Source organism: Haematobia irritans, chromosome 1 (genome assembly GCF_050003625.1).
Source record: "Haematobia irritans isolate KBUSLIRL chromosome 1, ASM5000362v1, whole genome shotgun sequence".
Lineage (NCBI taxonomy): Eukaryota > Metazoa > Arthropoda > Insecta > Diptera > Muscidae > Haematobia > Haematobia irritans.
In genome coordinates this window covers 16768068-16795713 of record NC_134397.1, presented here as the reverse complement: position 1 = coordinate 16795713, position 27646 = coordinate 16768068, and the positions used below count along the sequence as shown (strand labels likewise).

The 27646-nt window shown below is 35.3% G+C and overlaps 3 protein-coding genes across 3 annotated transcripts; 1 reads left to right on the top strand and 2 right to left on the bottom strand.

Annotated features, from left to right (window-relative positions):
• Positions 1-887: 887 nt before the first annotated feature.
• Positions 888-2487, bottom strand: LOC142220367 (protein FAM98A). Its single transcript, XM_075289457.1, has one exon. It carries the CDS (start codon positions 2350-2352, stop codon positions 979-981), a length of 1374 nt encoding a protein of 457 aa, XP_075145572.1. The 5' UTR covers positions 2353-2487; the 3' UTR covers positions 888-978.
• A 1437-nt stretch (positions 2488-3924) lies between these two features.
• Sec15 (exocyst complex component Sec15) lies at positions 3925-6686 on the top strand. Its single transcript, XM_075289456.1, has 3 exons — positions 3925-4082; positions 4179-5269; positions 5335-6686. Exons 1-3 carry the CDS (start codon positions 4007-4009, stop codon positions 6436-6438), a joined length of 2271 nt encoding a protein of 756 aa, XP_075145571.1. The 5' UTR covers positions 3925-4006; the 3' UTR covers positions 6439-6686.
• A 4301-nt stretch (positions 6687-10987) lies between these two features.
• Tbc1d22 (TBC1 domain family member 22) lies at positions 10988-18003 on the bottom strand. Its single transcript, XM_075289455.1, has 8 exons — positions 17316-18003; positions 16839-17097; positions 16597-16774; positions 16197-16358; positions 12703-12889; positions 12433-12615; positions 12152-12375; positions 10988-11958 (listed from the first exon to the last, which is right to left on the bottom strand). The coding sequence occupies exons 1-8, from the start codon at positions 17734-17736 to the stop codon at positions 11821-11823; spliced, it is 1752 nt and encodes a 583-aa protein (XP_075145570.1). The 5' UTR covers positions 17737-18003; the 3' UTR covers positions 10988-11820.
• Between the last annotated feature and the right edge of the window lie 9643 nt (positions 18004-27646).

The following is a 27646-nucleotide window of genomic DNA, read 5'->3' as shown; positions in this document are numbered from 1 at the left end:
GTCTATCCGTGAACACATTTTTGTAATCAAAGTCTAGGTCGGAATTGTAGTCCGATCGACTTCAAATTTGGCACAAGTATGTGTTTTGGCTCAGAATAGATCCCTATTAATTTTGGAAGAAATCGGTTCAGATTTAGACATAGCTCCCATATATATATTTCGCCCGATATGGACTTATATGGCCCCAGAAGCCAGAGTTTTACCTTAATTTACTTAAAATTTTGCACAAGAAGAACAATTAGTACTATAGTCAAGTGTGCCAAATATTATTGAAATCGATTCAGATTTAGATATATCTCCCATATATATGTTTTTCTGATTTCGACAAAAATGGTCAAAATACCAACATTTTCTTGTAAAATCGCCACTGCTTAGTCGAAAAGTTGTAAAAATGACTCTAATTTTCCTAAACTTCTAATACATATATATCAAGCGATAAATCATAAATAAACTTTTGCGAAGTTTCCTTAAAATTGCTTCAGATTTAAATGTTTCCCATATTTTTTCACTAACATTGTGGAACACAATGTGCATTAGCCGACTTAAATTTGGAGTCTATAGATTTTGTATAAGTCAAATTCTTTCCAGATCGATTGATATTTAAATGTATGTATTTGGGAAAACCCTTTATATATAGCCCCCAACACATTTGGTATCGAAAAATTAGATCTACAAAGTGGTGCAGGGTATAATATAGTCGGCCCCGCCCGACTTTAGACTTTCCTTACTTGTTTATATTAAGTTCACCACTGTGGTATCACAATGGACTGAATAGTCTAAGTGAGTCTGAAATGTCGAACTGCCACTACTCCTAACCTATATTAAGTACCATTTTGTTGATAATTACCTTTATCTAAATTCCTTTGGAAGCAAAACTCTTTAGGACATTCGTTTTTATTGTATTTTTATTTTTTTCTTTAATAACTTCATAACTCGCTTAGAGTTTTAGCAAATACCATAATGTTTCAAATGCATTTCCTAACGTCGTCCTCCACGATTATAGTTTGAGTGACCTCCTCTATGACCACCGCCACCTCCTCTTTGATAATTATCACCTCTTTGATAGTTATCTCCACGATCACCACCTTGTGACCAACCAGAACCCTGGACCCGACCGCTGCCTTGTACCCAATTCTGTTGTTGTTGTGGCTGTGATTGATAATTTTGTTGTTGGTTGTGCGAATTGTGTGGTTGTCTTTGAGCTTGAGGTTGGGCATTGAATTGTTGCCAATGGCCGGCCCCACCACCACCACCGCTGTTGCCTCCTCTTCCACCGCCACCACCGCTGTTGCCTCCTCTTCCACCACCACCTCCGCCTCCTCGTCCACCACGGAAGTTGCCACCGCCTCCTTGAGGACCCGAAGATCTCTGTTGTTGCCATGAAGGCATTTCGGGTGGTGGTGGAGCATGTTCATGGGCCCTTCCACCTCTATCTGGGACTTTTCCAATAACATGTTTGTGTATTTTGGACCCTGTATTTTTACGCACCGTGGCCGAACTGGTCTTCTCAATAATGGCCAAATCAGCCCGGGCAGCCAACAAGGCCACAATATCAGTCTCTATGCCTCCATATTTATAAGATTCCAGTTCCATTAGTTTCTTTTGGAATTGATCGGATATTTCCTTCTCCCGTGATTTCATTTTATCCGACCATTGAAAACTTTGTATGGTGACCTCTAAACGTGTTATCAACATTTGTCGCCTCAAATTGTATTCTTGATCTAAATCACCATGGATTTTCTCCAGTTTGGCCCATTGTTCCTCTGTTAACGATTTGGTATTCCTAAACAAAGGATCACTTACCACTCCGGGTTTCATACTTCTCAATACCTCTTCCAGCTTAAAATTCAATTTATCAAAGAAAGCTTTTGGAGAGATATTCTCTGGTGGTTTTCCCAAACCTAAATCTTTTGTTAATTGCTGCAGAGCTTTTGCCGTATTAGTTTCGGTTTTTGGTATTACATAGGCCTGATCAACGGGTTTCAATTTTAATACCATTTTAGAAGTCATCAATTCAGTAATCATGTAATCCAACAACTGCAATCTGTCCTCCTTTGTTTCAAAGCGATCCGATAAGGCTCCGGTAACAAAACAGCTATATGGACATCCCAACTCTTTTAACATGGCCGAAAGTTCCATGGCAAATTCACTAGGATCATCACAGTCTTTGCTCACCGATTCATCTGTCTTCCTTAGAATGTGCAATTCTTGTGCTAACCAAGCGACAACTTCACGAAATTCGGGGCTTCGAGTACCACCCTCAAGAGCTCGTGATAGTTCATCATTTTGCAGGCATGTTCCTTGGTACGATAAGGCATTGAGCGAGTCAATGACATCCAACTCAGACTCCATGCTTTATATTGTGATGATGATGGTTATTTTCGGAAAAGTGGCAAATATAATTTTCCAATGCCAAAAATAAAAACCGGCTGTCGGGGTTGAAATGATGAATGTATTTGGCAAAACGTTGATGATACTGCTTCTTCTTACCTATGTTATGAAAGAGAGTGGAATGCACAAATGTCAAGAAAGCAATGTTGTCTACGTTGAGTTTAGGACTATACGATGTTCAGCAATATTAACAATAACGCGAAATTAAAAAACGGAGGATGGGTAAATGCATGCCGAAACAGCTGATTTAATTGGATGGGCAGTACAATTGGGCACCATGCGGAGCAACTCTAGCTTAGCTATATCACTCAAACATTTTTTTTTGTTTTTTGGGTAGAAATTTTATGTCGAAATAGCAAGTAACCGGTTTGCGTAACCGGATAACCGGTTATTCGAGCCTTAATTATAAGTAATATATTTTATGTCGAAATAGCAAGTAACCGGTTTGTGTAACCGGATAACCGGTTATTCGAGCCTTAATTATAAGTAAATAATCTGTTATAATTACTGAACCGATTGATTTTAAGTGTACATGACTAAAAAGATAACTGTATCACCTTTCAAATAAGGTGATACCAATAGGCGGAAAACCCCTTCTTTCGTGATAAGTGAACTTTTTCAGAGTAATGCCTAGTACTAAGTTCGTTTATGCGAAAAACGAATATCTTCATATATCTCCGTAAATAGGGTCTCAAACCCAGGGATGTTAACTTATTTATGCGAAATAATATACCTGCCTATTTTTTCGTGCGAAAAATCCAGGGTTGTATAAATATTTGCTTTAAAATGCTCAAAACAAAGATTTCGCATTTATTCCGCGCTAACCTTTTTTTATATGGAGTATAACAGTTTTTCGCGTGAAAACGTGATCTTAGTACTACGCTTAAAGGTAAGTATTAAGTTCGAGTTTAGCCGCTAAAATCGCCATTTGTTCACGATTACTAACAAGAGTTTAGCCAATTCGTTTTTGAATTTAATACGGTGTTCTCACCAAGCATGTTTTGGGGTTTGAAATGTTTTCCCTTTATAAGCACTTCAAAGCGAGTCGTTTTCGCCATACTAAAAAACAAGTTCAAAACACAAGTTTTCCACCAAAACACGTCAATTTTAGAATGTGAACCCACCTAATTTGGAATATACCCTGAATAACATACCCTATTCAAAATATATGTCAAAATATTGAAATAAGTTTCATAGAAAAAAAAAGAATAAACAAAAGCTTTTAAGAACATGGACATGTGAAAATAACATAAAAAATAGTTTCCCTTTGCGCTCGCGGTTATTATTTGGACATAGGTTGCATATATGTGAATTTCGAGTAAATGTGAATTTCTAGTTTCCACGGTAACTGTCAAACTAAAACATCTCAACCCGGTGTGAACGGTGAAATGTTTTGGAAAAACGAATGAGGAAAACGAGTCGGTGGGAACATAGCATAATTTATCAAGTACATTTTTGTAGCAGCTGCTTTTGTAGCGCCACCTTATTTCGTTGTGTGATTTTACTCTGTAGCGCAAACTAACCCTCATGATTGACAACACTGAATTTCATTTATCAGTCAAAACTGTTCAGATCCTAAGGAAAATCACAACTTTAAAAATAAATAATCCTCAGGATGTCAAAGGTCACGGTCCAGGATATAGAAGCCGTTGATGATTATTGGGGTCCTACTTTCCGTTCGATATTAGAAGGTATATCAAAATCCTCAAACTATTCCTATAAACAAATACTAAAACCCACACCCACCCACTTTTTCTTGTGTGTGTTTTCTTTGGAATCGAAAACAGGTGACAATAAGGACATTATATCAGATCAATTGGAGCAACGCATACGTAGCCATGATAAAGAAATCGAACGTATATGTAATCTATCGTACCAGGGATTCATTGATTCCATACAAGAGCTACTGCAGGTCAGAACACAAGCCAATCAATTGGCCAGTGAGGTACAAACATTGGACAAATCATTGCAACAAATCAGTGCCACACTTATACAGCAGGGCAACGAACTAGTAAAAGCTCGACAAATTGAATCGAATTTGGCCTCAGCCATAGAGGCTTTAAAGGAGTGCCTACCCGCTTTGGAATGCTATATAAAGTTTTGCCAGCAAGCATCCAATAAACAATATTATCAATCTCTACGAACTCTGGAAACATTGGAGATGCAACACTTGCCCAAATTACAAAGCTATAAATTTGTGATACAAATGCGTCATGCCATTCCAGTGATTAAGGAGAATATACGGCGTTCCTCAGAGGCAGATTTTCGTGAATTTCTTGAAAATATACGAAGATTCTCACCCAAAATAGGCAAAGAAGCTATAGAGCATACCAAAAAGTTGCAAAAGCGTGATATCAACACTATCATAGAGGATCACAAGAAAGCTTTAAGCAATCGTGATAATGCGGGCGATGATGATAATTTAAGTGCTCAAGATTTAATAGATTTCTCACCAATTTATCGTTGTCTTCATATCTACACTGTATTGGGACAGAGAGAATATTTCGAGAAGGACTATCGCCAACAACGTAGGGATCAATCGAAGCTGGTATTACAACCACCACCAGGAATGCATGATAATTTGGATGCTTATAAATTGTATATATGTGCTATTGTTGGATTCTTTGTGGTAGAAGATCATGTTAAGAATACAGCTGGGGATGTGGTTACAACAAGCTATCTGGAGGAATTATGGTCTACTTCACTAACAAAATTTGTCAATGAAATCAGTATGAGTTCGTCCTCATGCACAGATCCCAATATTTTATTGAGAATTAAAAATCTCATAATGCTCTCTATAAATACATTTAAATGTTATGGCTATACAGTGAATGTCTTATGGGAGTTGCTACAAAATATGAGAGACCATTATAATGAAGTAAGTTGGAAAATTAATATCGAGTTTCTATGGAATTTTAAATTATTATGGAAATATCATTTTAGGTTCTACTCCAACGTTGGGTCCATGTTTTCCGTGATATATTGGATAAGGAACAATTTCTTCCTATGGTTGTGGAAAATCAAGAGGAATATGAGGCCATCATTGAACGTTTTCCTTTCCACTCAGAGCAATTGGAAAATGCACCGTTTCCCAAAAAATTTCCATTTTCTCGCATGGTTCCCGAAGTCTATCATCAAGCCAAAGAATTTATGTATGCCTGTATGAAGTTTGCCGAAGATTTAACGCTGTCACCCAATGAGGTGGCTGCTATGGTACGTAAGGCGGCAAATTTGTTGCTTACAAGGAGTTTTAGTGGCTGCCTTTCAGTGGTATTCCGTAATCCCAGTGTGGCTTTGCCCCAATTAATACAGATTATAATCGATACACAATACCTGGAGAAAGCCAGTCCATTTTTGGATGAATTTGTTTGTCACATGACCAATACCTCGAGTGTAACACAATCACCGTCGGCCATGTTCCATGTGGCCCGTCAAGATGCCGAGAAACAGGTGGGCATACGTATATGCTCTAAAATAGATGAATTCTTTGAGCTATCCGAATATGATTGGTTACTGGTAGAACCACCGGGCAAAGCTTCCGCATTCATCACTGACATGATTTCATACCTATCCAATACAATAGAAAGTTTTGCTTCCAAACTTCCCAACATAGCCCAGACAGCTTGTCATCGGACTTGTGAACATATTGCACAAAAAATTTGGTCTGTACTTTTCGATGATGAGGTGAAGCAAATCTCCAATGGGGCTTTACATCAAATCAATTTGGATCTTTTACAATGTGAATTTTTTGCTGCTAAAGATCCTGTGGCCGGTTTGAAAGAAGGTGAATTATCCAAATATTATTTGAAATGTCGTCAATTACTGGATTTACTTACCATGGAGGAATGGTCTAAATATTTACATGATTATGGTACAAAAGAGGATCGATATAATCTGGTTCATCCGCAATCGATTATCGTTATATTGGAAAAGATACGGGAAGCTGATAAAAAGAATATGTTTTCGGGTTTGCGGAAGAACGATAAGAAAAAACTATTGGAAACGGTATTGAAACAACTGAAACATCTAGCCGAAAGGCAGAATTGAGTTTCATGATTGTTTTCTTATCCATATTCAAAATTTGTTGGAAGTCATCAACAACACCACATTCCTCAAAAATGTTGAGAAAAATTCGATTCGAATTTGTATTATTCGTTTAGTTTTGGAAAAATATTTTCCATGACATTGTAGACCGACCCTATATTTATGTATTCCTTTAATATTTTATTATTTTTAGACTAAACAAAAAGTGGCACTTAAAAATAAATATAATTAAATTATATATGCTTTCGTAATTTAAGCTTTTTCTTGTGATCAATTCTTGGTTTTCCCCTCAACATATAAGGACTACCATTTATTCATATGGGTTACAGCTGTTGTAAAAGTGGGTAGTATACTCTTCGATTTTGACCAAATCGAAATGAAAGGGAGTTGAAAGGGTGTCTGCAAACGTTATGAAAGGGTTAGGCTTTTCCAAATTTGCAAAAAATCTAAAACGCGACTTCCAAAGAGAAAAAATAAAATTAAAAGTCAACCTTTTCAAATCAAAAAAAAAGATTTTCAAATTTTGAATTACATTAAATAATTTTTTTTCTAAATTAAATAACATTTTAAATAAAGGGTGATTCTTTTGAGGTTAGGATTTTCATGCATTAGTATTTGACAGATCACGTGGGATTTCAGACATGGTGTCAAAGAGAAAGATGCTCAGTATGCTTTGACATTTCATCATGAATAGACTTACTAACGAGCAACGCTTGCAAATCATTGAATTTTATTACCAAAATCAGTGGCAGAAAATCCGCTTTTTTATCGACAAATTTTGTTCAGCGATGAGGCTCATTTCTGGTTGAATGGCTACGTAAATAAGCAAAATTGCTGCATTTGGAGTGAAGAGCAACCAGAAGCCGTTCAAGAACTGCCCATGCATCCCGAAAAATGCACTGTTTGGTGTGGTTTGTACGCTGGTGGAATCATTGGACCGTATTTTTTCAAAGATGCTGTTGGACGCAACGTTACGATGAATGGCGATCGCTATCGTTCGATGCTAACAAACTTTTTGTTGCCAAAAATGGAAGAACTGAACTTGGTTGACATGTGGTTTCAACAAGATGGCGCTACATGCCACACAGCTCGCGATTCTATGGCCATTTTGAGGGAAAACTTCGGAGAACAATTCATCTCAAGAAATGGACCGGTAAGTTGGCCACCAAGATCATGCGATTTGACGCCTTTAGACTATTTTTTGTGGGGCTACGTCAAGTCTAAAGTCTACAGAAATAAGCCAGCAACTATTCCAGCTTTGGAAGACAACATTTCCGAAGAAATTCGGGCTATTCCGGCCGAAATGCTCGAAAAAGTTGCCCAAAATTGGACTTTCCGAATGGACCACCTAAGACGCAGCCGCGGTCAACATTTAAATGAAATTATCTTCAAAAAGTAAATGTCATGGACCAATCTAACGTTTCAAATAAAGAACCGATGAGATTTTGCAAATTTTATGCGTTTTTTTTTTTAAAAAGTTATCAAGCTCTTAACAAATCACCCTTTAAATAGAAAAGTTGGCTTTCAACTTTTATAAAAAAATCGTTGATTTTGAAAAAAGCAAAAAGTGAAACGAAATTAAAAAAACAAAAACTTCCCACATTTTTAAAAAATCTAAAAGTCAACTTTTCCTAATTTCAAATTAAAAAGTCGATTTTTCTCAATTAAAAAAAAAACTTTCTGAAAAAAATCTAAATCCATCTTTCGAAATTTCAAATTAAAAGTTCAACTTTTCAAAATTAAAAAAAAAAAATCGAAAAGTCGACATTTTACATTTGTAAAAAATCGGAATGTCGACTTTCCACATATAAAATAAAATCGATTTTGCCAAAAAATTTTTAAAAAATCGAAAAGTCGTCCTTCGATAATTGTACAAAAATTTAAAGTAGTGCAATATTCAAAAATGTTGAGGAAAAAATCGAATTTGTAAAAAAAAGTACAAAATTTTACTTTTCCTAATTTCAAATAAAAAAGTCGATTTTTCGCAATTAAAAAAAAAACTTTCTGAAAAAATTGTAAATCCAACTTTCCAAATTTCAAATTAAAAGGCAGACTTTTCTAATGGCGATTCCGATTGGGAAAAAAGGTGCAACATTCTCGAAATTGATTGCCAAATGTAAAGAACACTGTCATAGATTTTGGATCCTGCCTCCCTTACAATATTACGAATTAATAATAACTTGGGAATGGCACTATCACTTGAGCGAAACTACAATGAAGGAAAAAGTAGTGTAACACTAGGACAACATATTTTTAGCGAAACGAAAACGACCTAAGTAAAAAAAAAATCGAAAAGTAGAATTTCCAAATTAAAAAAAATTAAATCGATTTTTCCAACAATTTTGAAAAAAACACTTTCCATATTTCTAAAAATAATCTAAAACTCGACTTTCAATAAAGAAAATAAAATTAAAGTCAACTTTTCCAAATTAAAAAAAATGTCTTTCCAAATTTTGAAAACAAAAATCTAAAAGTCAACTTTCCCAAATTTAAGATTAAAAATCAGACCTTTTCTAAATTTTTGAAAAACATTTAATAGTCGACTTTCAAGTCAAAGAAAATTTATATCGATTTTCCATAAAATTAAAGTCAACTTTTCCAAATTAAAAAAAAATCTTTCCAAATTTTGAAAACAAAAATCTAAAAGTCAACTTTTCCAAATTTAAGATTAAAAATCAGAAAAATCAAAATTTTTGAAAAACATTTAATAGTCGACTTTCAAGTCAAAGAAAATTATATCGATTTTTCCAAAATTTTTGAAAAATTTAAAAAGTCGGCATTCCAATTTTTTAAAGATATCATATAGACAAGTTAAAAAATAGCAAATTTTGAAAAAAAATCCTAATTGTCAACCTTTCCAAGTTTCAGATTAAAAAGTCGACCTTTCTCAATTTCAAACAATCGAAAAAACGACTTTCTCATGCTTTGGAAAATTTGACTTTCTGATAAAAATTTAAATCCAACTTTCGAAATTTCAAATTAAAAGTTCAATTTTGCTATTTTTTTTTTTTAATTGAAAAGTCAAAATTTTAAATTTGTACAAAACTTGGAAATTCGACTTTCCAAATTTTAAAGAAATGTCAACATTTACAAATTTAAAAAAAAATCGACTTTATGAAAAATTTTCCAAGTCCAAATTTTAAATTGAATATTTCCAAAATTTAAAAAAAGTCGAAGTCGACTTTTCGAATTAAAAAAACGATTCTTCCATAATTTAAAAAATACAAATGCAACATAACTTTCTAAACTTGTAAAAAAATTAAAAAAAAATTCCAAAATTTGAAAATAAAATCTAAACCCCAAATTAAGTCGACAACATTCGACTTTTCCAAAATTCTTGAAAAACATCCAATTCCTAATTAAAAAAAATCAAATCGATTTTGCCAACATTTTTTGAAAAAAAAAATCGAAAAGTCGTCCTTCGATAATTGTACAGAAATTGGATAGTCGACTTTTCAAATTTGTAAATAAACATCACATTTAAATCGACTTTATGAAAAAAATTTAAATCCAACTCTTCAAATTAAAAAAAAAAAACATCAAAGAGTCGATTTTCAAATTGAAATAAATCGATTCTACCATTATTTAAAAAATGAAAAATAATATTTTTAAGTTAGTAATAATTAGTTAGTAATAAAGTTAGTAATAATTTTTTTAAGTTAGATTTTTAAGTTTTTTTTATAGTTTTAGAATTTTTCGTGTTAGTGCCTTAGCAATTTTTGATGTATGTAATTTATATTTCAAATCTCATTATTGCTCTACTTTATATATCAATCAACATATGACCCATGGGGGCTCAGTTTGATTAAATAAATAAATAAAATAAAAAATAAAACTTAAAACTTTAAACTCGGTTTATCAAAAAGAAAATTAGGAAGTAAAAGTTTCGAAATTAAAAAAATCCAACGTTTCCAAGTTTAAAATTAAAAATCCGACCTCTCCAAAATTCTTGAAAAACATCCAATAGCTGACTTTCCAAATTTAAAAAAAAAAAATCGAATCAATTTTTCCAAAATTTTTGAAAAAATCGAAAAGTCGCTTTTTCAAGTTTGTGAAAAAATCGAAAATACCAATTTTTTGAAAAAGTAGACTTTTCACAAAATTTTTGAAAAACACCCATTGAATAGTCGACTTTCAAAATTAAAAATAATCGAATCAATTTTCCCAAAATTTTTGAAAAAAACGAACAGTAGGGTTTCCAAAAAATTAAAAGAAAATATATAAACGTTCCCAAATTTACTTTTCAAATTTAACATTTAAAAATAAAAAGTCGACTTATCTCAATTTTTAAAAAAAAGTATAAATCGAAAATACGACTTTTTGATTCTGATTATTAGAACTCCCGAAAAGAAAATATATAAACGTTACCAAATTTTATTTCACATTTTAAATTTAAAAATAAAAAGTCGACCTTTCCTAAATAAGAAAAAATCGAAAATACACTTTTTGATTCTCATTGCAATTCCTATTTTGAATAAAATAAAACAAGATTTTTAATAATATTCTTTTGGAGTTTCCCCTATCCCTGTTATGAAGATCTCAAACAATAAAATTTATTTTATGGCATTTTTGTATAATAAGAAATGTATCGATTTTTTATTTATTCGTTTTTCTATATATATATAGTAATAATATATCTTCTATATACAAAGTGTATGTTGTAGATTTGTTTGTGTGGGTGTTTGTTGTTGTTGTTCTAACTTATCTATTGAATGATGTTTTTGTTGTGGTTTTTTTATTTAATTCTAATAATAAAAGTACAGATACATAGTATAATAGATTGTAATATGGGATATTTATGATTCTATCGATTGCGTCCAAGATGCATTTGACATAAATTCACTTTTTTAACAAAGACAATAAAAAAAGTTAAAAACAAAACAACGATAAAAAAAATATAAACGATATATAGGGGAATGGAGAGAAGTTACACGAGACTTTCATTACGAGACTTCTTTCTACACTCTACAATATTTTGTAAAGGCAAACAAACTGTTTTGCACATCAGCCACATATGTATGTACATGAGCTGGCTTAATTAGTTTGTTTGCCTTTTTTGTTGAAATCATTTGACACGCTACATTTATTATTAACTAATGCTTTAAGCTTTACTCATTCTATTTCTATCATATTTAATAATTTTTGTTGTTGTTGTGGTTTTTGTTTTGTTTTTGTTTTCTTTTTGCATTTCTCTAAATGTATGTAGTAGGATTATAGATATTATTAATAATTTGGATTACCAATCATTTGGAGTTTTTCCACTACTGTTTCCGGTATTCGCTTCATTGATTCTAGGGTCTCTCCACATACGTTTTAGTTTTTCATCTCCACTTTATATATATATATTCTCTAAGATGACACATACATATACTGCGGGTGATGATGTCAACTACTTTTGGCTTCCAAATGTTTTGGAGCATCGGCATAGGTAAATTTTAGACGAAAAGCTTCAGCAACTAGAACATTAATTTGACGATCAGACCAATTGTGTGTAGGCAGATTTTGTAGCAATAGCAATAGTCCCTAAATATCCGAAAAGACAAAAAGTTAAAATTGAAGACAATTAAAATCGAAAGGAAATATTCTAGAAAATATTTTATATATTGAATACATATTTACTTAATTAAATAGTAAAAAAATCGTTCAATATTAATCAAAGCTTCCGTCATTTGGCATCTCTGTAATTTATGTTTTATTTTACTGTGTGTTTACTTACCTGAAAATCTATTTGTTGCATTAGCTGTTCCTTCCAATGCAACAAAAAGGCAGCACAAACGTATAGGTGAAATAAGGCAAAACCATCGGATTCCGCCAAATAGGTATCCCATAGACGTATTGTGCAATGCAGAGGCAATTCACGAGTTAATAGATTATTCATCCAACGAAATGAAAATTGTAAATAATCCACACCATGTTGTTGTAAATGACGATGAAGATTACCTTTGATATAAGTACAAATAAATACAAAATTCTAATGCAACATTGGTTTCCTCTTACCATCTATTCTTTGAATTAAATCCTTTAATTGATTCACCTTTTCTTGTATACCCAATTGAGCAAATATATAATTATCTTGTATGCAATCAAGAAATTTCGATAAACACCAAAATGCATCGGCCTCAATGGCATCACGAATATCTTCGGATAATGAACCCATATCAAACTTTTCTATATCAGTACCTGATACGAAATACAATAAGAGAATATAGTAATTCCATAAGAGTTTGGTTTCTAAGCAATTTCATTATCCATTTTATAAATATATACCTGGAGGTAAATTTTCTTGTAAAAATACAATAAAAAATGGCGTCACCAAATCATTAATGCCTTGAACATAACCCGATGCTGGATGGCGTATGGACCATATAAATAAAATACGTTCAAACATTTCTTGCACCAATTTTTGTTGGAAGAGCGAGATTTGAGGATTCATACGTGGCACATCAATATGGATCTAGACGAAAAAAATGGAGAAATATTACAAAGGTAAAAGGCAAATGACAAAACTATGCACTGTGGTCGATCCCATTGGCCAAAAATAAAAACTCAAAGTTATAAGTTTCTTATGCAAACAAGGTTTTAAAATTTAAATTTGTTTTTGTTTTATTCCTTCTGTAATCTTTAAGAATGGCTTCAAAAGAGAGAGCATGTAAGCAGTTGAATTTTGCAGTGTTAAAAAGTATAAAATTAAGTGCAACTTAAAATAAATAAAACACAAGAAGAAAAACTTCTATCGAAATAAATGAAAATGAATATTGAATTAAATGGTGTTAACTGTATTTTAAAATATTAATAATAATGTGTAAAACTTGTTTTAAATTTGTTATAAAATTAATATTTTGCAGTCTCATTGCTACGTGTTCGTTCGTCCATATATATATATAAAAATTTTAACTAGACTTTCAGTTGTGTTCCCCCCTGAAGTCTCCAGTGTGATTTTTTGTGGTTTATTGGTTAATATTTTAAGATTCTAAATTGATAAAATCAGCTGCTTTCTTTTGCCCCTCATTGTGTTATCTTCCTAATACCGAAGTGGTATTTTTTAATATCCAAATATGAATTTTTGTGTGGTGTTTGTTAACACTAGTTTACACTGAAAATGTACATTTGACGACTTATATATTTTGACTGAATTCGAAAATGAAGGTTAAAAATTTTTTATGGAACCGTTTTTGAGATATCCCGTTATTTTTAGTTTTTTCTGACTTTTTTCACTAAACAAATTATAACTCGAGCTAGAATTGTCCGATTATATCATTGTTTGTACTTGAATACAAGGTATTGAGATGACGAACAAACGTGTATAATTAGATCTGTGATAAGTTAAGTGGTTCAAAATATATCGATGAATATAGGGCGAATTTTCAAAACAATCATATACAATACCACAAGATTTGCAATTTCATGAAAATCGGATAAAATCTACTGCCCTTGGAGTAAGATCGGGAGATCGGTCTATATGTGGACTATACCAACACATGGGCTGATTCACCTCTTCTAAATTTTAGGCAAAACGGATAGAAAGTACGTTTTCTAGAAGCCCAAAAAATAAAATCAGAAGATAGGTCTATATGGGGGCTATACCAGCACATGAACCGATAACCATAATTTTCTTTACACCTATTTGTGGTCCTAAAATACCTCTGTATTTGATGTTTAAGGCAAATGGGATAGAAAATAGGGTTTCTAGAAGCCCAAGAAGTAAAATCGGGATTTCGGTATATATGGGGGCTATATAAATACATGGACCGATAGGCACCATTTTCAGCACTCCTATTTGTGGTCCTAAAATACCTCTAGATTTCCAATTTCAAGGAAATCGGATAGAAACTATGGTTTCTAGAAGCCCAAGAAGTTAAATTGGGAGATCGGTCTATATGGGGGGCTTTACCAAAACGTCATCAATCACTTCCATTTTATCATTATATAGTTCTTACATAATTATAAAGCTGTGGCCGATGTTTCACAATGATACCTATACTGAAAGTATTTTGGCCGCTAACTCCATACAGCACCGACCACTGTGCTATGCAGAAGCTATCCTGTAGCCCAAACTACCATGTTGGTGTGGGAATATCTAATTTATAGTTAGTTTTGTTATTATTATAAAAATAAAAAAATGAATATCCCAATTTTTAATGTTTTTAAGTTTCAAAAAAATCGTCTTATTCAAAACAAATAATTTTTGAAGTAGAAAATATCGGATTTTTGTGACCTTTTCAAATTTAAGCCAATCCGGCTGAAATTTGGTACATGGTGTTGGTATATGGTCTCTAACAACCATGCAAAAATTGGTCCACATCGGTCCATAATTATATATAGCCCCCATATAAACCGATCCCCAGATTTGCCTTGCGGAGCCTCACAGAGAAGCAAATTTCACCCGATCCGGCTGAAATTTGGTACATTGTGTTGGTATATGGGCTCTAACAACCATGCAAAAATTGGTCTACATCGGTTCATAATTATAAATAGCCCCCATATAAAGCGATCCCCAGATTTGGCTTGCGGAGCCTCACAGAGAAGCAAGTTTCACCCGATCCGGCTTAAATTTGGCACATGGTGTTGGTATATGGTCTCTAACAACCACGCAAAAATTGGTCCACATCGGTTCATAATTATAAATAGCCCCCGTATAAACTAATCCCCAGATTTGGCTTGCGGAGCCTCAAAGAGAAGCAAATTTCACCCGATCCGGCTGAAATTTGGTACATGGTGTTGGTATATGGTCTCTAACAACCATGCAAAAATTGGTCCACATCGGTCCATAACTATATATAGCCCCCATATAAACCGATCCCCAAATTTGGCTTGCGGAGCCTCAAAGAGAAGCAAATTTCATCCAATCCGTCTGAAATTTGATACATTTCGCTTGTGTATGGCCGATAGCAAGCATGGCAAAATTTGACTAACTTACAATTTGGAATAATGATGTTAAGATGTTTTAAGATGCCTTGCCATCGGCCGCAACCCATGTAATTTAATTGTGGATGACCGTCTTTAGTTGAAGTTTCTACGCAATCCATGGTGGAGGCCCTGGCCGAACTTACGGCCGTATATACTTGTTTTTTTTTTCAGAACTTTAAAATATAAAAAGTCTACTTTCAATTTTTCAATTTTTTTGTAATTGAAAAATTGAAATTTTAGAATGTTTGAAATTTTTTAATCCCGTTATTACCGAAAACCTTTGCAGTTAGTACCCTACTTTCTGTCATTATTTATATTCATAATTTATCACGGTTATAAATATTATAAATAAATAAAATCTTGTTTTTTCCAATTTTTGAAAATTTTTCATAGTAGTATAGTCCAAAAATTTACTTTTTTATCCTCATTATAATCCAGAAACTCAACCATTTTGACATTAAACTTTGAAATCATTTCAAGAATTTCATATATAGTGAAATGCCTCAAACTTAGTCATTCCCAAAACAATAAACCTTTCGTCCTTAAAATGTCTGCAGACCTAAAAACAAACAATTTAATTTCGTTCAGGGCAAAATTATGTACCCGTACCCATCGATTTTATCATTCGGATTAATTTAAAAAAATCTAACAATTTTAGAATTTTCTAATGTTTAAATTAATTTAAATTTTGGGCATAAAACTCAATAAAAGACTATTTTTAGAAATCCTAATTTCCCACAAGATGAAACGAAGAATATTTAATGCATCCAAATAAAGTTATAGATTTTGAGTATACGGGATCAAGAGGACTGACGTAAAGCCTCACGCGTAACAATGGAATTTATTTAACTTACTTGTCTGTATGTATCCTGTTGTGATTCATCTGGACTATCAACTCTAAAGTAATTTTGTCGTAAGTCTTGATAATTCTGTCTTTTACTTTCCAAAACACCATTACGTCTTTCGCCCGAGGGTGGCAAATATTTCGATAATAAACGCCAACTTATGGCACGCATCTGAAATTTTAAATCAAATTTATTTTGGACAGTTTAAAATTGCAATTCTAGCAAATGGAAATATTTTTATATTTCAGCATATCAAAAGTAAAACAATAAATAAATAAATATAATAGAGGAAAATAAAATATTTAGTTTACAAACTAAAATTTTTCTTTTCTACATTCAATTTTTTTTTTTAAAGCTTTGTGAATAACAAACGAAAAATGTTCAGGTACTTTAGCCATTTTTGTATTACCTTTCTAGGAATTCCAGACCAACTTAGTTTCTTTAAAGCTACTAAATCCAATAGCGGTGAATCCAATAAAACTTGGAACTTTTCAATTTTAGTCTCATATTCAGAGTCTTGAGTGTTCGAGGTAAATTTTTGCAGCTGTGGCCTTCCTGGTAAAGCTTGAATATGGCGTATACGTGGCCTAAGATTAAAATGGTACATCAATCAATAAACCGTGTTAATTTGACAAGAAAATTCAATCATACCTCATATCATCCATATCGTTTTTCGCATCTTTTGATAATGGTTTCGATGATGGGGTTTCATGGGATTTTGTATTTGTTTCCAATGGGTTTCTTATGGTCTCACTGTTTGCATTGTTATTGCACATATTCATATTACCGGTGGAAGATGTTAATGCGCCGCCACCACCACCACCACTGTTATTCGCCATTGTCGATGTCTTATGAATTTCAATAACATTTTGAGCCAACGTTTGAGAAACTTGCCTCGATATTCTGGGATCTTTAGGATACCATATATAACAAAGAGGTAAAAAGGAAATTTAATTTTAATACAATACACATAATACTTGTAGATAAAAATATCGAGAAGCTATAGAGTTAAGGTATTTTAGATGATTTTAAAATTTTACCCAAAATTGCTAAATATTCCAAATTTTTAATTTTTCTTAGAGGCAAAATTGTCATAAACAAAACCAGAAAAAAATGAAATCAAGTTACCTGACGTTTGTTTTACTAGATTTGAATCCTCCGCCACCCTCCCCTGTTGCTGTTGGTGTTGTTGCGTGGCATTCGATATTATGCAAAATTCGTCATCTCCTGTGTCCCAAGCATCACTCACAGACTTTTGATAGTCGCGAAAAGTTGCCATCATGCCGCCACCTTGACCAGCTGCTATTACACCTCCGGTTAGAGCTTGATTCGAGTCTCTCTTAGGGACACCGGGTACAATGCGATTGCTATTTTTCCAAAATGATGGGCCTGTAGTGGTGCCTGTTTTTGCCAAGGATAAATGAGGCTGTTCCTGTTTTACGGGGAATGCAGATGTTGTAGTTTGTAATGACGATGATGATGATGATGATGTGTTTCCTAGATTTGTTGTTGCTGTTGTTGTTTTTGAGTTGCCTGCATTATTGTCCATATCCCAGCTTAATTTGTTGTTGGAATTGAGAACGGAGAAAAGTGCAATTCTTTTCAGTGCTAGTGGTGATTACACCTATGAACCTATGATGACGGTTTGTTCTGATTGTTTTTAACTTTCCATTTTGATCATGGCATAAATACGATTAAACAGATTCGGTATTTTATTTTTCACGTAAAATCACTTCGCTAAAATCACTTGTTCACTTGTAATCGGTTAATCTAAATAATAATAGTCAATTGTAGGAAAAAGAAGAAGAAGTAAAGAGCCCCCTCGCATACCCTCATACAACCCCCTCCCTTAGACGATCATATCCCCTCAGGGTATATATCCGGACCGGCATCGTAAAATTTGACGCCGTTCAAAATGTGATGGTCAGACGTGGAGCCGAGGTGATGTTATAATGCGCTTTATGCGCTTTATGCGCTTTACAGACTATCAGTTATTCCGGACGACAGTGCTCGCATCGAACATATCCCATATATTGTGCACATTATAAGTTAAGTCCGAAGGCATAATCGATACTGCTGCATGTTTATGGGATCGATAACACATTTACCGATTATTTAGTCATCGCCGACAAGTCGTATCGATCCGACACACTGTAAGATTCTTTACAAACACCGACATTCCGTCCGGAATAACTGATAGTCTGTAAAGCGCATTACAGAATATCAGTTATTCCGGACGGAATGTCGGTGTTTGTAGAGAATCTTACAGTGTGTCGGATCGATACGACTTGTCGGCGATGACTTAATAATCGGTAAATGTGTTATCGATCCCATAAACATGCAGCAGTATCGATTATGTCTTCGGACTTAACTTATAATGTGCAAAATATATGGGATATGTTCGCCAAGAGCACTGTAGTCCGGAATAACTGATGGTCTGTAAAGCGCATTACAGAATATCAGTTATTCCGGACGACAGTGCTCGTGTCGAACATATCCTATATATTGTGCACATTATAAGTTAAGTACGAAGTCATAATCGATACTGCTGCATTTTTATTGGATCGATAACATATTTACCGATTATTTAATCATCGCCGACAAGTCGTATCGATCCGACACACTGTAAGATTCTTTACAAACACCGACATTCCGTCCGGAATAACTGATAGTCTGTAAAGCGCATTACAGACTATCAGTTATTCCGGACGAAATGTCGGTGTTTGTAAAGAATCTTAAGCGGACCTTAGACGGTCGGATAAACACTCCGACAGAGGTTCGTCTATTTGTTGTGTGTTCGTTCAAGTTTTGTCCTTACACTGCACGAACAAATGTGATGACAACATGAAAAAATAAGAAGAAGCATAAACAAACAATGAAGTCGTACGAAGATTTATGGGTGAAACCATTTTTTACTGAAAAACTGGATGAAAATAATAAAAAAAATCCTGGTATATGTGTCAAAACAATGATTCCTGAAGTAATCCACATTTACAGCCATTTTCATATAGCTCCGTTAGGCTTTAACTCCCAGTTAACTGAAAGAAAAGTGGTAATATCTTCTCTCCGGTTAACTTTAAATGAAAAACGGTTTAAAAGTTCGTTAGCTAACGTAGCACTAACGGAGCTTCATGAAAATGGGGGTTAATATATGTATTACAAATTACTTGAATTTCAAAATACTTGTCGCCTGGTTTCCCATTGATTGGAAGTGGAATTTCTCCACGTTTTTGCCACAATACTGGTTTAGATTTATATATTTCTTTAATTTTCATCCAGAATTGGCGATCCATCATTAATTTCATTGCAGAAATGCCTGTTTTTGATGTAAAAATAAATTTGTCTTTGATAATGTTTGTCGAACATCCCCTTACACTCAATTATTTGTACCACCCAACCAGAAAAAATCAAAGTTGTTTTGATTTTATGCCAACACGTCCCCGCGACAGCCGAACACGACCTTATACAATCGGATTTGTCGCCGCAACGTGTTGTGTCGCAGGGTTTATCCGACCGTATAAGGTGCCCTTTAAGTCTGTCGGATCGGACTAAATTATCGGTAAATGTGTTATCGATCCCATAAACATGCCTTCGGACTTATAAAGGCCGACACACAATGAGCATGCCGCTTAATTCTTCGCTATATTCTTTGCTTTGAAAAAAGTTGAGGCACACGTAATTGTATGAGCCTGCACACAACAAATGTAGGCTTGGCGCCGAAGCAAGGTATATTTAGGAAGGTAGTTTCAAGCTATCAGATGATTACAATTTTTCATTTGAGCAGAACTTTGATTGTCGGTATCTGTTTAATGGCATAGGCGTAGCTAAAGGTGTTTTATGGGTTTTTCATCTCCCCCTACCAAATACCATTCAGTATTTCTTCAAATCATGATTATATATCATTGAATTAAATATTATGGTTTCTTCCCATCTATAAGAATTTATTTTTTCTCTTTTTGAGGTATCTTCACAATGAGCACACAGCGTAGCTTTTACCCCCTACGAAAATGTTGCTAGCTACGCCAATGTTTAATAGACAATTGTGACAAATAAAAATTCAAAATTCAAAATAAAATTATTTTATACCAAAAATTTTGAATTTTCAATTTGCTTTAAATTTATGACAGAAAAGTATCGAAATAAATTATCCTCATAATTGATGGTAAGAATTACTTCAATTATTCTTGTAGACCGTATCATATTTCGAAGCATACATCGATCATTTCCAGATTTTCTCTATTTTAAATTTCCAACTTGTTGAACATATTGTTACGTTTTTATATTTAGGTGTTTTTAATTACCGGACAATTAAAACACAGTTCTTTTAAATAACGACAATCTACAATTTATTTACTACGACTTCACACTTTACAATTCGTTCACACTGAAGTTATTCGTTTGACGCTTTAATTAAGACTGACTCGTTAGCAGCATGCGAGCGCTTTTATATATGACGGTGTGGCAATACGAGAACATTCTGGTAGCACTACAATACTCTGGCAACGCCAGAACATTCTTAGACAACGTTAGAAGGATCTACGACCATTAAGTTGTTCGTCTGGTGGCTGCCAAACACATACACACTCACATAGATATATGCTCGCATTACTACAACAACAATGACAATAGACAATGAGATAAAATGAGAATGCAGAATAACAAAGCAAAGGGGTTGCTATTCTATGAGAGAGTAAGAACTAACATTTCAGTAAGCAAACAAAAGAACATAAAAGAAGTTCAGGAAAATACTAGAAAATGAGTAGATGATTCCAACAAGTGATAGCGAAATTTTATCGTTACAATTTGAAATTTAAATAAGCTTAAATCTATAATTATCAAATTCGTAACACTGCCTCCCGCTTAAGCCTGTTCGTCCCGAACAGGCACAGAACCTGTTCCGTAAGGAGCCAATCGTTCCAGATGTACAACTTTCATCTTTGATCTAGGGCTGTCGTCCTTCTGAATCCGGTATACAACATCATTGATCTTCTTGATGACTTTGTACGGGCCTTCCCACTGTGTTTGCAGTTTAGGACACAATCCTTTCTTTCGTTGCGGGTTAAATAGCAGAACCAATTCTTCTTCTTGGAAGCCCTCAGTATTTACAGCACGATCGTATCTCGCCTTCATTCTGTTGCTGACCATTTTTATTTTGTTGCGCACTGATTCGTGAACTTCACCGAAAGTGTTTGGGATGTCGTTTCTGTTTTCTTCCATGGCGAGCTCATTAGGTTTAGCGCCGAATATCAGATCTCCAGGCAACTTCAACTCAGTTCCGAATAGAACATTGGCCGGTGTTCGAGAGGTGGAATCATGAATGGCAGATCTATACGACAGCAAAAACTTTGGTATATGCTCGTCCCAGTCCCTCTGGCCGTTGTCCACTACTTTTCGAAGATGTTCCTCCAGAGTGCGATTAAACCTTTCTACCATGCCATCGGATTGTGGATGTAATGGCGTAGTCCTCGTTTTCTTGATACCAAGGGATTCACACATCTCTTTGAATATGGCCGATTCAAAATTTCTTCCCTGGTCTGAGTGAATCTCGGACGGCACACCGTAGCGACATATCCAGTTTTTGTTGACCACATCCACAATCGTTTTTGCCTCTTGGTTTGGAATTGCATACACCTCCGGCCATTTGCTGAAGTAATCCATGACCACAAGGACATAACGGTTTCCAGAATCACTTACTGGGAAAGGGCCTGCCACGTCCATTGCTATTCTTTCAAACGGGGATCCTGGTCTATATTCTTGCATAGGACCTCGACTTTTCCTTGTTGGACCTTTCGCCTTCATGCACTTCTCGCAATTGGCTACCCATTCAGCAATTGATTTCTGGCATCCAACCCAGTAGAATCGTTGCTTCACTTTCTCGGCGGTTTTGGTTATTCCCAGATGACCTCCACTGGGACCATTATGGAACTCCGCCAAAACGTCTCTTATTTTGGAATCTGGAACGATGATCAAATTTCGGCTGCTCTTGCCATCTTCGCTTTCCCATTTACGTTGCAGGGATCCATTGACTAGAACTAAACTATCCCATTGAGCCCAGTATGATTTCATAAGTGGACTTTCGGCTGCTATGTCTTTCTTACTGGGCTTCTTGTTCTCTTCCTTTGCCGAAATAATTTTGTTCAAAATGGGATCTTTACGCTGTTCTGTTGGCCAGTCCACTCCAGATTCGATGTGTAACAGCCGAATATCAACAATCTCCTCCTTATGTTCAGCTTTCGAGCAGTGCTTGCATTCTATACTGCAAGGTCGACGTGACAAAGCGTCAGCGTTACCGTGTTTTCCACCTTTTCTATGCTCGATACTGAAATCATAGCTTTGGAGCCTCTCGATCCAACGTGCCAGTTGAGCTTCCGGATTCTTGAATTGGAGCAACCATCGAAGAGCTGAGTGATCAGTCCTGAGCAAGAAGTGTTGTCCATACAAATATTTATGATAATGTTTTACACCCTCTATGACGGCTAGCAGCTCTCGTCGCGTTACACAGTAGTTCTTTTCGGGCTTGGACAACGTTCGGCTGAAATATCCGATGACCTTCTCCTTGCCGTCTATCTGTTGGGATAGCACACCTCCAATACCATGCGCGCTAGCATCTGTATCCAAAACAAATTTTTCGCCCGGAATAGGATACGCTAGAACAGGAGCTGAACATAAAAGTTCTTTTAAATGTTGGAATGAATCCTCCTGTTCGTCGCTCCACTGGAACTTCTGACCTTTTTGCGTCAATTTATGGAGACTAGCGGCGATGCTGGCGAAGTTTGGGACGAATCGTCGGTAATATGTACATAACCCAAGGAAACTTCTTAATTCGTGGAGATTTCGGGGTCGTGGCCAATCTCTGACAGCTTGGATTTTGTCTTCATCGGTGGATATGCCCTCTGCAGTCACATGATGACCCAGGTATTTAACTTCCCGCTGGAAAAGGGAGCATTTCTTTGCGTTAAGGCGTAGACCAGCGGCTGACAATTGCTGGATAAGGTCTTTCAAGTTCTTAAGGTGCTCGTCAAATGTTTTGCCCATCACTATGATGTCGTCCAAGTATATCAAGCACGACTTCCAGTGCAACCCCTTCAGTACCCGCTCCATCAATCTTTCGAAGGTAGCCGGAGCGTTGCAGAGCCCGAACGGCATTACATTGAATTGCCAGAGACCGCCATTAACGCCAAAAGCCGTCTTTTCCTTGTCTTTCTCGGCGATCTCTACTTGCCAATATCCACTCTGCAAATCAAGCGTAGAAAACCATGTTGTTCCGGCTAGTGTGTCCAACGTGTCATCAATGCGTGGAAGCGGATAACTGTCCTTTTTGGTGACATCATTCAGTTTTCTGTAGTCCACGCAGAATCGGGTACTTCCATCTTTCTTTTTGACCAGCACAACTGGGGAACACCAAGGACTTGATGATGGCTCGATCACTCCACTCTCCGCCATTTCCTTTATGAGATTTTGAACTTCGTCTCTTTTTGCCAGGGGAACAGTTCGTGGTGCCTGTTTTATGGGCCTTTCTTCTGCGGTTTTAATTTCATGTTTCACTACAGATGTTCTTCCTTGATTTCCCTTTTCAGAAGCAAAAGCAGAGGCGTTTTTCCACAACAATTGCTTGGCTTTATTTCTCTCTGACGGCGATAGATGACGTGTCCAAGCCTCGAAATACCCTTCTAGATGTTTTCTCACTGCTCCATGTGTCTTTGATGAGTTGCCTTCCAAATTGACTATTGCCTCGGCTGGTGTACATTTGCCAATGTCAGAAAATTTTACAATTTGCTCATGATTGTCAGACAAGTTCAAGACACGAACTGGTATTAGTCTCTCTTCGTTCGTTGTTACCAGGGCATTTGCTATCAAGATGTTGTTGCTTTTGTTTTCTGCTGGTTCAACAACCCACAATTGGCCGACTTCACAATCTCCATTCATAGAAACCCATATAATTGCTTCGGCATTCGGTGGTATAGACTCTGACTGGCTCGTTGTCAAACGTCTGACAGGTGTATTCTCGTCGTATCCCACGTTTACCGTTATTTCGGCATCGCACCATGTCATTACACGACGCTTCATATCCAGATTGAGGCCAAAAGCAATCATGAAATCCGCTCCAATTATAACTTCGTCTACTATATCGGCCACAATGAAATCATAAGTAACGGATTTGTTAGCAATAGTTAATTTTACGGCGACCTTTCCATATACGGTTGCGGGTTCCCCTGTAGCCGTGCGTAGCTTGACTCCAATCAGTGGTGTAATTTTTCCTTTTACTAAATCAGATCTAATGATAGACTTTGATGCACCAGTATCCAACGTCAAAGTACGCTTGTCGCCATTAATAACACCCGCAATAGTTAAATTGTTATTTTTCTGTTGAACTATTGCTATGGAGATGGTGGGGCCATCGTCTGTGGGAGCCAGCTCTTGCCCCGCTGAACTAGCTCGATTTAGTTTAAAGGTGACTCACTTGACAGTGGGGTCACCTTCTTATGGCTATTGTTTAATGGAGATGGTGATGTGGACCTTGACCGTTTGCGTCGTGCTTTGCATTCTCGAGCTAGATGTCCCGGCTTATCACAGTTATAGCATTTGATCCGGGATTTATTTGCCTCTTGCTTCATTTCTTGCATTGCCTGCTTAACGGCTTCTTTCACTGAATCAATCACGGAATTTGATTCGTCATTCTCGGTCTCCACCTTGCGTACTTTGTGAATTTGAGGACGTGCTAGTACCCTCGCTGTCTCTTGTGTAAGGGCAAATGTTACAGTTTCCACAAATGTAGCTTTTTGTGACGCATATGTTGCACATTTTATGTCTGGGTCTCGAATGCCATTCACAAAGGTCTCAATTTTGATGCGGTCCACAAGTGGGTGACTCTCTCCTGGGTATGCCAATAGTACCAACCGCTCAACTTCTGATGCAAAATCTTGTAGAGTCTCATTTGATTTCTGGACTCTTCCTCTTAATTCCATTCTGAAGATGTCTTGTTTATGTTCTCCACCGTACTTGCGTTGTAGCGCAGCTATTACTTCCTTATAGTTATTTCTGGAAGAAGTTGGGATACTTTGTATTACATCGGCAGCATTACCCTTCAATGCCAACAGAAGTTCAATTGCTCTGTCGTTGTCATTCCACATGTTTCTGGATGCCACCGTCTCAAATTGGAATTTGAAAACATCAAATGAAGATGAGCCATCAAAAACAGGAGTTTTGATTTTTGGGCCCTCGATTACGCGCACTGGAGCACCTTTCATTTCTAGTTCTGACATTTTTTTCTCAAGGTGTAGAAATTTTTCATCGTGAACCACAAATTTCTTATCCAATTCCACAATTTGACTTTCAATGTGGTCTACGCGTTTCTCCATACCTTCCGAAAGTTGTTGTAACTTTTCATTAAGAATTCTAGAATTTTCGTCAAATTTCTCCACCAATAGAAGAGAATTTTCTTCCATCATTTTTCTAGAATTTTCTTGCATTTTTAGAGCGTTTTCTTCCATTTTTCTAGAATTTTCTTCCATTTTTCTAGAATTTTCTTCCATCATTTTGCTCAAAACATTGAGCATTGATGTGTAATCCACAACACTCGAAGCCACAGATGGAGTTTCTACACTGCTTGTATTGACGAGTATTGATTCATCAATGTCATCCTTATAATCAAACTCATGCGTCGCAATGTCCATATTACGCCGTTCAAACTCTTCCAGTAGACGCTTTTGAAGCTGGGCCTTATTGCCTGTTGTCGGCAGCTCCAGTTTGCTCAATTCCTTTTTTAAGTCTTCCACACGAAGCTCATTAAACTTCATTGTAGATTTGTTTTCGTTATCCCACTTCTGACACCAACTGTTACGTTTTTATATTTAGGCGTTTTTAATTACCGGACAATTAAAACACAGTTCTTTTAAATAACGACAATCTACAATTTATTTACTACGACTTCACACTTTACAATTCGTTCACACTGAAGTTATTCGTTTGACGCTTTAATTAAGACTGACTCGTTAGCAGCATGCGAGCGCTTTTATATATGACGGTGTGGCAATACGAGAACATTCTGGTAGCACTACAATACTCTGGCAACGCCAGAACATTCTTAGACAACGTTAGAAGGATCTACGACCATTAAGTTGTTCGTCTGGTGGCTGCCAAACACATACACACTCACATAGATATATGCTCGCATTACTACAACAACAATGACAATAGACAATGAGATAAAATGAGAATGCAGAATAACAAAGCAAAGGGGTTGCTATTCTATGAGAGAGTAAGAACTAACATTTCAGTAAGCAAACAAAAGAACATAAAAGAAGTTCAGGAAAATACTAGAAAATGAGTAGATGATTCCAACAAGTGATAGCGAAATTTTATCGTTACAATTTGAAATTTAAATAAGCTTAAATCTATAATTATCAAATTCGTAACAATATTGTTCAACAAGTGAGAAATTTAATTCAATTTGACTGACAATCAAAGTTTCAATATGGCGACTGACATTTTTGTTTTTGTAATACTAAAACTACCTTACTAAATCTGCCTTGGCGCCAAAGCTTCAAAAAAAGTTTATAATATTTTAACTTTTTGGGCTTTGGTAGGCTGTTTTGTTTTTGACGTTAAAAACATTTGTTGCTTTCAGGTTTGTAATTGAAAATATAAATTTGTTTATGTTTATGAAGCGAGCATTGCGCTTTTCTATGTGTGCTGGAAAAAATAAAGCCGCTTTAGAGCAAAGAAAAAAACTAAAGTATACGCCTGCTTTTTTTATGTTCGACACGAGCACTGTCGTCCGGAATAACTGATAGTCTGTAAAGCGCATAAGCGGCGTTATAAGTTCCCTAGGAACAGTCCCCAAGGAAAGCACAACAGCAATCCAGAACCTAAACCTAAAACAAAACATCTTAACAGGAATGCAGAAATCAATACTTATTAAAGCCACATCAATTGTAAGGGAAACTATCGAATAAATGAAAAATTGATATATATCAGGACTGAGCGCAACCTTTGTTATTTGACCCGGTGCGTGAATTCCAGCTAAAGCTGCGAATGTACAATTCATAATGATAATCATTTGTGCAATCTGAGTGTCATTGAGGCCAGAAAACTGTACTCTGTAAATGTTAAGGCATGTATTTTCGCAAGAGCTGTAAACATTTTACTTTCCATAAGAAATGCATTGTTATTATTGCTAACCAAATTTTTGGTATCGTTAAATCATCAACGTAAGGGGGTTATTAGAAGTATATATTACTATCTCTCCAATTGGATTGCACAAAGATTGTATTTACATATTAACAAAGATTGTTTATATAAAATTTCCATTCAGTTCTTCTGCGAGCTGTATATCTTTATTCATTAAACCTGTTGGATGTTTCTTTATATTCTGCTCAGCGCCACATTGTTTTGAATTTATCAATCCTTTCTATTTTTACTTCAGCGTTGTATACATTTGTCTTGTTATTTTTTGTTGG